Genomic DNA, 13,007 nt, shown 5'->3' on the forward strand with positions numbered 1-13,007 from the left:
CGTTTATGTGAAGCTACAGAAGTGGTCAATGTTTTTGGCATATCATACAGAGCCAGGATTCTGGGGGCTTGAATGGTGAGCGAATGGAAGCGTGGCCCATTGGATTAGGCAAATTTGGGCTGTCTGGACATTGCTACTCCTCACCCTGCCCGGATGATGATGATGATTATCATTATAGCAAGGAGGAATACTTGGCTGCCAAGCGTAGGGCTAGAAGAGAGGTATACAGGGCGAAGTCTGAGTCACCGAGACTTTTGTTTGATAACCTAAATAGTGTGGAAAGGAAAAATATGATATTTAAGGTGATGAAGTGATCAGATGAAGAGGGATAATCGGGATATTATAGGTGAGCAGTGTGTGAAGAATGATGAAGGAAGGATAGTGGTGAACAGTGGGGATATTAAAGATGCATGGAGAGAGCATTATAACTGGTTGTTGAATGAGGAGTTTGACTGGGACAGGGAAGGTTTGGAGCCAGCGGATCCAGTGTTTGGCCCTTGGCCTTTGATTGATGCTGCTATTGTGAATGAGGCAATAGGCAGGATGAGCGTGGGGAAGGCAGCAGGTGTGTCTGGGTTGAATGCCAAAATGTTGAAGGCCTCAGGAGATATAGGGGTGCGGTTAGTCACTGACCTGACAAATATGATTATTTATGAGTGAATGGCACTCAGGGATAAGTGAGGCTGGTCACTCTCATCTTAAATGTCGAGACCAACTGTCTAGCCCCGGGCTCCTATGCTCCTCATGGGGCAATGTAGGATTGGATGATGGATGGATGGTGTTGTCCCAGATGATTGGCTAAAGAGTGTAATTGTAAATGTGTATAAAGGGAAGGGTCATGACCTGGAAAGAGGAAATTATAGAGGTATAAAGCTTTTTAGATCAGATAATGAAGGTAATGGAGAGAGTCTTAGAAGGTATGATTAGAGAGAGAGTGAATGTTGATGAGATGCATTTTGGGTTTATGCCAGGTAGGGGGACCACTGATGCCATATTCATTGTTAACAGCTTCAGGAAAAATATATTGGTAAGAAAGGGATCTGTATTTTGTTTTTGTTGATTTGGAAAAGGCCTTTGACAGAGTCCCTAGAGAGGTGGTGAAGTGGGCAATGAGAAGGCTTGACTAGGAGGAGTGGCTGGTTAGGGTGGTTATGGCCATGTATGTGGGTGCCCGCACCCAGGTAGCATCCAGGTAAGAGTGAATGGAGATTTGAGTGATGAGTTTTCCGTGAATGTTGGTGTGCATCAGGGGTCAGTTTCGAGTCCTATGTTGTTTATCATGGTACTTGAAGCCCTCTCACATGACTTCAAAAGCAGATTCCTGTGGGAGATGTTGCATGCCGATGATTTGGTGTTGATTGCAGAGAATGAAAGGGAAGCGGAAGAAAGATTTAGGAAGTGGAGGGATGGTATGGGGCACAAGTGCTTAAGGGTAACTGTAGATAAAACAAAAGTGATGATATCTAGGGTTGGTGACGGTACTGTCAAAGACGAGGGAGAGTGGCCATGTGCAGTTTGACACGAGGGCATGGGGAGTTATTCCATCTTGTGCGGTGTTTGTGATAAATGGGGGTGCAAGAGATGTAGTGCTGTCAGAAGTATACTGTGAGATACTGCTGATTTTATGTGTACAGCGTGTCGGGGAGAGCAGATGGAGAGTGTCAGGTGTGAAAGGATTGATCTTGCTGGTGAATATCTTGAGAGTGTGGAAGAGTTTTGTTATTTGGGAAACATGTTGTGTGCTGGAGGTGGGGCCGGAGCTAGCACTGTGGCTAAGGTGAGAAGTGGTTGGAAGAAGTTCAGGGAGCTCTTGCCTCTCCTGACATTGAGAGGACTCTCCCTATGGGCTAAGAGGTCTTTGTATGCAGCATGTGTTAGGAGTGTCATGCTGTATGGTAGTGAGACCTGGGCAGTAAAGGAGGAGGATATTCACCAGCTCAGACATACAGAAATGACAATGATCAGGTGGATGTGTGGTGCATCCCTGCATCCAAGGTCTGAGGGGCCTGGGTTTACAATGGAAGCGTTGAGAGGTAGGATGGGACTGGAGTGTATTGGTGTTGTGATGAGGAGAGGTAGATTGAGATGGTTTGGACATGTGGAGAGGATGGGGGATGATAATTGGGTGAGGAAGGTGAGAAGTGTTAATACTGGGGGTGGGGTTACGAGGAGTAGACTGAGAAAGATATGGGACAAGGTCAATGTGACCTCAGGGTTAAGGGACTGAACAGGGAGGCTACAATGGATCTTGCAGCGTGGAGAGCTGCCATTAGGTGATCAAGGCCGATGCATGCAAGAATGTTGGAGCCTTTAAAAACGAAAACGAATTTAAAAATGAAAACGAGACCTGTAGTCAGAGAAAAAAAAATCACAACAGTTTCAGTTATGAAGCCTGACCTCCAATAAATTTAAACATGCTAAAGTAAGTGCAAAATAAATTCAGATTATGTCGGAGCAGCCCTAATGAGAGAGATCAGTGTTTGGAAACTCCCTGTACTGTTGTTTGGAGATGATATTGTGTTGTTAAGTGAAGATGAAGGGGAGCTGCAAGGCTTGGTGGATGAGTCTGGGAGAGTGTGTAAGAAATGGAATCTAAAGGTGAATGTAGGGAAGAGTAAAGTTAAGGTCTTTGAGAGAAGTGAAGGCACCGAATGTACAGTGAGGTTAAATGAGGAGGAAATGGAAAATGTGAGGGCATTTAAGTACCTGGATTGTGTAATGAGTAAGGATGGAAGTTTAAAGGGTTAAGTGCTTGAAAGGGTGCAACAGGAAAGAAAGGTTGCTGGTTCTCTGAAGGCAGTAATAAGAAACAGAGAAGTGAGCATGGAAGTAAAAGAGTTGCTGCATGACAGTATTGTGATACCAACTCTAACGTATGAAAATGAAGCCCAGACCTTGGTGGTAGGACACAAGAATGAGAGCAGTGCAAATGAGTTATCTGAGAGGAGCATGTGGAGTCACATGGAAAGACAGATTGACAAATGAGGAAGTGAAGGAGTGTTGTGGTGTGGATGTGGATGTGATAGAAAGCGGTAGGAGAAATACAATGAGGTGGTTTGGCCATATAGAGAGGATGGAGAGCGAAAGACTGACGAGGAGAGTGTATGTGAGTGAGGTGGAAGGGGGTAGAGGGAGGGGGAGGCCAAGGATGAGATGGAGGGATGGAGTAGAAAGGTGTATGAGACAGAGGGGTATGAGGTGGGAGCAGGGCAGTTAGATGGTGGGGGAAAGGGCAGCATGGAAGTGATTTGTTGTGGCCACCCCTTACATTATTCAGATGTCTGGCAATAGATAGACAGATCAACAGGTAACTGTTCAAAAGGAAGAATTATATAGTACTCACATGTGGAACAGTCATCTATTTTTCCAGCTTTTCCTGCTATGGGTAATATTCTTCCAATCTGAAATAAAGAAAAACTCCCTTAAGCTTACTCAGACTCTAATGCTCTGAGAATAAAGGCCATAATTTTAAAAATGAGAGAGAGAAGGTTACGACAGACCTCAAACATTCCGTGATCATTTGTGGAGCATCTTTCAGTATAATACATAGTGTGCCTATATGTCTTATTCCAGGGCACAACCAACAATGAGGCAGGGTTTGTAACAGCCACTGACATATTGCCCCCTTCAAGGTAGAAAGAATGATAGATGACTAGAAAAGCCCTTGGTGGAAGTACCTGATCAAAAAATCTCTCACTGTCTATCAGGAAATCAAACTGACACACACATAAGTGGGCTTTCATCTCAAGTAGACATTAAACCATTAAATCCACATACTATATAGCTGAACAGCTGATTAAAACTAGGAGCTGCAAGAATATTACCATATAACCTTAACTTCATTAATGCACATCTCAGCAGCCAAGTATTAACCAATTCCATTACACCTTAGTATTCACTCATGTTATCTATAAAGTTTTTAATATCTACACAGTTTACATAAATAACATGCAAGAGAACAATTCCATCACTGTTAACTGTCTTGTGCACCTAAACTCCATGTATCCAGGAATGTATTTCTATATTATTCATCCCACCTTCAAACTGAGACTCTGAACTGGAAGAATTTAATATAGCCTCCACCAACATCTTCACTAACAGACGATCTTCTGACGAAAATCATCGTCACGAGGTAGCAGAAAGAAAGGTTATGTCGTTGGATTCATGGGGTTAACATTATCATCTGTAACATATCAGTACTGTGTATCTTTGTAATATCAACATATCAGGTGAGCAATAATAATAATAATAATAATAATAATAATAATAATAATAAAATCAATAAAATGATGATAAAAATAATAGAGAGTGTATGTGAGTGAGGTGGAGGGGGGAAGAGGAAGGGGGAGGCCGAGAATGAGATGGAGGGATGGGGTGGAGAGGTATATGAGAGAGGGGGGTGTGAGTTGGGAGCAGGGCAGTGAAATGGCGGGGGACAGGACGAAGTGGAGGCGATTTGTTTGTGGCCACCCCAAATGGGATTGAGGTGTCTGGCTATAGATCGATAGATAGATAATAGCCTCATCTTTTGATTCTCAAAAGTAACAATTCATCCTAAGCAATTCACTAGCACTCAAAACATGTTTATACCTTTAAAAGAAGAGTGACACCACTCGACATACAAAGCAAACTACACTTGCAGAAATGGCAGCTACTAAACCCTGTAATAACAAATTAAAAACAAAGAAGGCAACAATAATGAAGACAAACTCTGATGAAATTAAAGGAGACTTACTGTTTCTGTTTTTGTCTGTGGCACAGGGACACAGGTGCGGGAGTTAACGATGAAGAGGATGACCCCCCAGTGCAGGGACCAATGCCCTTCGAGCCTGACGACGCTCCCTGGCAGAAAGAAGAGTCTGACATCAGGAAGCTGTGAGTTGATATTTCTCTCTCTCTCTCTCTCTCTCTCTATCTCTCTTTAGTACATATACAGTATATATATATATATATATATCAATCAATCAATCAATCAATCATTTCCTGTGGCACCCCACGGGATGCATAGGGTCTCAATGAACTCTCTCCACTAATATTTGTCTCTTGCCATCTCCTTCAGGTCCCACCAACACTCCTCTCCTGCTTCTTTTTTCATTGCCCTCAACCAGGTTTCCCTCGGCCTACCTCTACCTCTTCTTCCTCTAGCAATCCACTCTGGCACATCCTGTATTAAACAACCTTCTTTTCTGTATATGTGCCCCAGCCACTTCCAGCGAGACAGTGTCACATATTCATTAACTGGTTCCACTCTCGTAATATCCCTTACTCTTTCATTTGTAACTCTGTCTTGCCACTTTACCCCAAGAATCCTTCTCAGTATTTTATTCTCAAATCCTAACACTTTCTGATCTGTTGCAATTGTACTGTACCATGACTCATGCCCGTAAATTAAAATGGGTCTAACCATGGACTTGTAAATTTTCACTTTAGTATGTACCGAAAGCATATTATCATTCCAAACAGATTTCAACATTCCAACAGCTCGCCAAGCCTGTCTAATCCTCTCCTCAATTTCATTGTTTAATGATCCATTAGGTGATACAATCGTTCCCAGATATTTAAAGTTTTCTACATTCTTCACCACATTATTCCCAATTACACAATCGAATTGGTTCTCCACGTTCATATTAATAATTTCAGTCTTTCCACAATTTATTACCAATCCCACTTTTTCTCCTTCCTCCACCAGACAATCGAGCACCCTCTGCATCTCGTAAATACTTCCGCAAATCAGTACAATATCATCAGCATAGACCAAATCCATCAGCTTCTTATTTTCTTTCCAGTTAATTCCTGCACCTGTTCTCCTTACAACCTTTTTCATAACATAATCCTTAACCAAAACAAACAACAATGGTGAAAGAACTCCTCCTTGAATCACTCCTGACCTAACTTGAAATGGATCACTCAAAGAACCACCCACCATTACCTTACAAAAAGTACCTTCATGCAGGCTTCTAATAATATTTACAAACTTTTCTGGTATACCACAGAATCTCATAATTTTCAACATAGCTCCACGTGAAACACTATCAAACGCCTTTTCAGAATCCACAAAACACATGTTAAGTGGCATTTTCATCTCATTAGCTTGTTGCATTAGATGCCTTACAATAAAAATCTGATCATTACAACCTCGACCCTTTCTAAATCCCACTTGTTCTTCTCTTAAAATTTTATCAATAACTGGCTCTATTCTGTTCAACAAGATTTTGGAAAAGACTTTTGCAACTACAGGTGTCAAAGTTATCCCCCTCCAATTGCCACACACACTTAAATCTCCCTTTTTTTGGTATTTTTATAATCGCTCCATTTTTCCACTCTTCTGGAATTCCACCATTATCCCAAGCCACATTAAAAAGTTTCAAAAGCGCATTCATCAACTCATCATTTTCCACCTTAAGCATTTCAGGGAATATTCCATCCTCACCTGGGGCCTTAAAATTCTTTAACTCCTTTATAGATTTTGCTACCTCTTCCAAAGTTATATCCCCTGTTTCTATCTGCAAATCTTTCTCGGCTGGCAAAATGTCCTTTTCAGCTGGGATTGGTCTATTTAGAACAGATTCAAAGTGCTCTTTCCATCTTCCTTTTATATCCAAATCTTTAGTCATCAAATTACCATTTCTATCTCGTACAGGTATTTCCTTCCTTCTCTTTTCAGTCCCAGTTAACTCCTTTATGGCCTGATACGCTGCTCTTGTGCTCTGACCGTCATTTCTACTTAATTTAATTTCTGTCTCTGTCGCCTTTTCATCATATAGTCTCCTCTTATCACGTCTAACGAGTCTTTTTACTTCAGAATGTAAACTCCAATACTTTGCTCTAAGTACTTCAACTACCTGGCCATCAACATGTTGTTCTTCACTTCTTAACTTAGCCTCTTTCCTTTTCTGAATTACATTCCATGTTTCATCTGACATCCACTTTTTCCTTCTCGCTTTTCCCTTTTTCTTAATAGTAACCTTAGCACTCTCATGCAAAACCTCTTTTACCTCTCTCCACATTTGATTAATATCATTGTCTTCAGATTCCATCAAAGTCTGCAGGACTAGAAACTTGTTTCTACATTCGCACCGAAACTTTTCCCTCGTGCTCTCATCACTTCTCAGCTCATCAAAATCATAATTATTACCTCCTGTACAATTACCATTAACGTTTCTCTTAAGTTTTATTTTAATCTTTGACACAACAAGTTGATGATCACTACCTATATCTGCCCCCCTCCTTACGCAAACATCTTGCAAGTAACTCCTCTGCCTTCTGCTAATTGCAATGTGGTCAATCTGGTTACAGTATTTACCACATGGTGAATTCCAAGTAGTCTTATGTATTTTTCTATGCTCAAAGATAGTTCCACCAGTTATAAGGTCATTTGCCAAACAAAAGCTTGCAAGTCGCACCCCATTTTCGTTTCTTATACCAACACCCTCCTTACCCATACAATCTTCAAAGCCATCCCTACTACTGCCAACAATCGCATTAAAATCACCAATGCAAACTAACACATCATGTCTTGCCACTGTATTCACTACATCCTGCAGCTTCTCATAAAAGTCATCCTTCATTTCATCAGCAGCCTCATTTGTCAGAGCGTACCCTACAAACATACTGATATTACCATGGTCAGATTTTAAGCGAGCATAAAGCAAGCACTCATTAATTGGTTCAAACTCACATAGTGCCTTGCAAGCATCTCTACTCAGCAGTAAGCCTACTCCTTGGTAATGATTTCCATCACTCCTACCAGAAACCAACATAGTAATACCATCTTCCAAATTCATTTTATCAGCTCCAAGCAACCTCGTTTCTGTCAGAGCACAAATATCCATCTTGTATTCCTTGAACACTGAAATAAGTTCTTCCATTTTACAAGCCTGATTGAGAGTTCGAACATTCCAGTTTCCTATTCTTAAGGTTCTTTTTGGATTTATGAACGTATTTTTACACCGTGGGATTCTTAGCACCCCCTGCCCACTTAAGGGCTGCACGGAACTGAGGGCCATTGCTTCGTCACCAGAGTTCATAAAGATTTCTTAAGCAGTAAAATATTTTACCCTGGAGCCAATGCCAGTGACTCGCAGGAACCAGACAGTGGAGAGAGGAAATTAACTAAATGAAAGTAAAATGCACAGGGTTTGGACAGACAAAGTACAAGGGAAAGAATGAGAGCAAAAAGAATGTAGATAAAAGTGTCCCTTTTAGTCGCCTCTTATGACAAGCAGGGAATACTGAGGAAGTATTCTATCCCCCTTCCCCAGGGAGGAGTTATACATACAGTATATATACTGTATATATATATATATATAGATAGATAGGTAGATAGATAGGTAGGTAGTATAGATAGATAGATAGATATAGAGTACACAGTACTGTTTATATGTACTGTATGACCCCCAATGTGTACTTATTCACGAAATCGTCCATTTTCATATGTGTTTATGAAATCTGACTTAAAACTGATGCTATTCTCACGATTTATCTATGTTTCCATTAATTCTAACCTATCATTCTAACTCACTAAACAATAATATTTTGAAACTGTCTGATTCTGTCACACCTCCACTAGAAGATGAGTTTTCTTCTGATGTTATTCATCATAATCTCCCATGTCTTGATCACTTTGGGAACCTCCCTTATGGTGGAAGGCTGTAGGAGAAATGCCTTGAGGTTCACTGGTGATTTATTTTAATTTGTCCTTTTATTATTTTATTTTTTATATATTTATTTATTTATATTTCTTTGCATGAGGATTGATGTAGCAGTTGATTAGTCAGAAACCCTACCACACCTTAGCTAAAGCTAAGAAAAATGAATATAATTCTGCTGCCAGTGTACAACCTAGTTCTTACACATCTGTTTTCCTGTGTCTTTTATGTACAGGCACAACTTTGCACATCTGTGAGGATTGTGGCATTCACAACTTGACTTATGTAGCTCATTTGTGAGGATTGTAGCATATCCTGCGGTACATTATGCACTAAACAGGCATTTCCTTAATTACTTTTGTGTTTCAGCACTTGACAACTTTTATATTTAACAAAAATTCAGCCTTTGTCTCCTCTCCCAGTCTAACTTCATACAGTTTTTTATTTTTTTTAATGTATCTGTCTCTGGACATGGCTGTTATGCACATTTCCAAGGCCTAGAAGTCCACCTACCATGCACCAGATAGGGATCATCAAATAATCATACTATCCACCACCTCTGGGGCATTACATTCAGCACTGGTATGATAGTGAACATGTATTTACGATGTCAGGGGGTCTCGTGGGAGAGCAGTGAAAAGTATTATGGAAGCCAAGATCCTCAAACCATTCTCAGCAACAGGTGGAATAAAAAACCACAACCACATTCAGTAGCCGTGGCTTAGTGGGTTAGAGCGCTCCGCTCTGACCGTAGGGTCGGAGGATCGAATCCACCCAAGGGTCATTGGTAGACATCAGGAAGGGCATCCGGTCATAAAATGCTGCACGCTCCAAACCAAAGTCCTCTGCCCAGGGGCAACGCCTTAGCCCTTATCCAAAAAAGGGGTACCTGGCGTAAAAAACTCACTCTTAGTGGGTACTCTTGTGGAAGATTCTGTCAGGTTGATAGGTGTACAAACTGAGTCTTAGATGCATTAAAAACAAGATTATTTTTACCCCAGTCAGAGATACAAGCCAGGTCAGACATTAGGAGTGCCATAGCCTCATCCCTTGTTTGTTGAAGTAACTGCTGGGATGGACGTTGCGGGAACCGAATGGAAAGGTGAAGGGTGGAATCATCAGCATACGAGTGAATAGGGTTAGATGTACAGCTTAGAAGATCATTGATGAATAAAAGGAAGAGAGTTGGTGATAGGACAGAGCCCTGAGGAAGACGACTGTTAATAGATCAAGGAGAAGAACGATGGCTGTTTACAACAGCAACTATAGAACGACCAGAAAGGAGGCTGTAGATGAAGGCACAAATGGAAGGATAGAAACCGTAAGAGGGCAGTTTGGAAATTAAAGATTTGTGCCAGACTTGATCGAAAGCCTTTGAGATGTCAAGTGCAGTGTTAAAGCTTTCGCCAATGTCCCGAAAGGAGGATGACCAAGAGCCTGAAAGGTAGGTGAGAAGATCGCCAGTTGAGTGTCCCTGATGGAATCCATACTGACGATCAGAAAGAAGGTTGTGATAGGAAAGATGCCTTAAAATTTTTCTGTTAAGAATAGACTCAAAAACTTTTGAGATACACGATGTTAAAGCAATTGGATGATAGTTTGAGGGTTGGGAATGGTCATCCTTCTTTGGGACAGGCTGAATGAGAGCAAACTTCCAGCAAGAAGGAAAGGTACAGTTGAAAGACAATGGCGAAAGAGTTTACCTAGGCAGGGTGTAAGCACAGAAGCACAGTTTTTGAGGACAACAGGAGGGACTCCATCTGGCCCATATGCCTTGTTAGTACTGAGGCCAGTGATGGCAGAAAATACATCAGCTGAAGAAATTTTAATGTCAGCCATGAGGAGGTCAGAGGGTAGAAGTGATGGAGGAACAGCCATCAGAGTAGAAAAGAGGAGGGAAGGATGATGAGGTAAAGTTGTTAGAAAGGGGGCTGGGCATCTGGTTCACTCTCAGCAACCTGATGTACAGCTTTCTTTTTGAAGTTCGAGGATTTTACAGTGGCATTGACAGAGGCTTTAACACGACACATACTTGCAAAATGGTCTCTTTCCCCACACTTCAGGCATACTTTCCCTACAGCTGGACATTTATTTCTTGCAAACACATGTGAAAGACCACAAAACTTACATTTCCTAGCTACACTGTTGGAACTATGTGCTTGGGCACAACTGTCTGTCCTAGATCTGACCTTGTTCACAGTTTCAGGGACAGGATTCAACACTCGGGTCTGTGAGATGGCACTCTCTGCAGCTTTGCAGGTATCAATACACTTCTCTAAAGTCAAATTTCTTGTTTTAAGTAGCTCAGTACGAACACTGGAGTCATGAATGCCTAACACAATTCTGTCTTTCATCAGGGAAGCTTTACATTTGTCACAGTAATCACAAGTCTTTACAAGAGTTTGCAAATCTGAGTAAAATTTATCAAAGGGTTCCCCTTCTTGCTGGTTCCTTGTATTAAATATGAATCTCTCATAAGTAACATTAATTTCACCAATGGCAAACTCATCAAATTTGTTGATTATATCTTGCACTGTCCAATCAGCTTCATTACCTTCAAACTGAAAACCATTGTATACTTTGAGGGCATCATCTGCTAAATACTGTAGGAACGTAGCTACCTGGATGTTGGGTTCTTCAGTGTGTAGTCTTGAGAGAAGAGCATACATGTTCCATCTCTGTTTGAAAAGCTTCCAGTTTTCTGCAACATTTGTCCCCAAACAGAAGGGCTGAGGGGCTCTGACACCAGCATAACGGCGCTCACTGTCAGTGTCTGTACTCATCTTGGTGGGTGAGGCTAGTAGGTTACAGGAACTTATCAATAGGTTGCAGGTCAAAGGAGATCCGTCTACTCACAGGCTGTAGGCAGGAACATCAGTAGATTGTAGGGGACCAGTTCACTCACAAGCAGGAAGAATGTGCAGGTTCCCCAGCAGGCTAACATCCACTTCAAAATTTCGCCAGGAGTAGCAGCAGGTCATATCACTCAAATGGCTTATTCTGCAGACCGCATTCTCTTCTCAGCTCCACTTCCATCAGCTGCCACCATGTTTATTTGGGTAATTCCACGAAGATGTCAACCTTTTGTGTCAAAATCAGAATTGCTTAAAAGTATATAAATTATACATCATTTTAAAGCTTAATCATTGAATTTTATGAATCTGAAGAGAAAGAGAGCCTAAACTGTCAACTTGGGGAGCTGCATAAAAAACTGTCATGTTATGTCACCAAAGAAAAACCAGTGCTGAATATAGCAATTTTCATGACATCATTGACCAGAGTATGTTATTGTTTGGAATGCTGACACTGTGTTTTACTGAAAATGTGTCTATTTGAGTTGTGATTGACACTACAGTTGTTTACATATACTGTATGTTGTGGTCAGAATGTAGCAGGACCTTTAAATGGAAGTATTTCAGGAGTAACGTGTCTCATGTTTTTTCCTCATTTTTCCCATACACAACTAACAAACTGGAGAATACCAACATAACTTTATATTATAAACAGGCATCCCAAGGCCTTAATAATGTAACGTTGGGATACTTTGAAATAAACCCTGGTAAGCCATATGGTTTGTCACACACGTTACGTGCCCACTGTGAGGAACGTTACCAGAAAATGATGTAAAGATTCTCACGCACACCTTTGAACGAAAAATCAAAGTACCTGCACTGAAGTCCAATGATAAAACCCCTGTGTTTGTAATTTGTAATTCAAAATTACATTGTTCTTTTCCGCTGCATGACCCCCAACCCTGCTTTACAAGAATCATAATATCAGTAGTACACTGTGGCTCAGGGTGAGACATGAATGACTGACATTTCTGCAAGAGATGGCTATCTTCCCTATCACTGCAAGTACTGGAGTCAGATTGTGGGTCATAGCCAGTCTCCTGAAGTTAGCACTGCTTAAAAGGTGATTGGTCTGCAGTCAAATGATACAATGCTACTTTACAGTGGCCAAGAGGTTTTACTGACCTGCACTGCTGAATGGATTTTGCTGCCTTACAGTTTTTCCAGATCTGTACATATCTTGACTTCTCAGTGTTTATATGTTCTGTAGACACATACATTAGTTCAGTTTTATCTGTTATTTGTTCAGCCTCCTCATAAAATTCTACAGCAGACCTTACTGTACAGCGACCTTGCAAAACTTGCTTGTAGACGTTCCGTTTTAGTAAAGCCCCAATCCTATCATGAGGGCCCTTTGCCATGATAACTTTCTTGAAAGTTCCATTTAGCAGTGCAGTTGTGGATGGCTTTGTAAGAGGTTAGAGCTGCCATAGAATACCTATTCTTGAAGTGGGCTGCTGCCCTATCAGTCCACAATGATACATGTGTAAAATGAATACCAGCAGAA

At 41.2% G+C, this 13,007-nt stretch overlaps 1 protein-coding gene across 1 annotated transcript; it reads right to left on the reverse strand.

Annotated features, from left to right (window-relative positions):
- Positions 1-10,567: 10,567 nt before the first annotated feature.
- LOC145389540 (uncharacterized) lies at positions 10,568-11,431 on the reverse strand. The gene has a single exon (XM_080264809.1). It carries the CDS (start codon positions 11,429-11,431, stop codon positions 10,568-10,570), a length of 864 nt encoding a protein of 287 aa, XP_080120935.1.
- Positions 11,432-13,007: the final 1,576 nt, after the last annotated feature.

Source organism: Coenobita brevimanus, unplaced genomic scaffold, assembly GCF_032717465.1.
Source record: "Coenobita brevimanus isolate Jiangsu-jjx unplaced genomic scaffold, ASM3271746v2 jjx.HiC_scaffold_1230, whole genome shotgun sequence".
In the NCBI taxonomy this organism is placed as follows: Eukaryota; Metazoa; Arthropoda; class Malacostraca; order Decapoda; family Coenobitidae; genus Coenobita; species Coenobita brevimanus.

What these genes read in the sequence shown, in the direction of transcription:
- LOC145389540 (XM_080264809.1), bottom strand. Translation starts at nt 11,431, where the DNA reads ATGAGTACAGACACTGACAGTGAGCGCCGTTATGCTGGTGTCAGAGCC.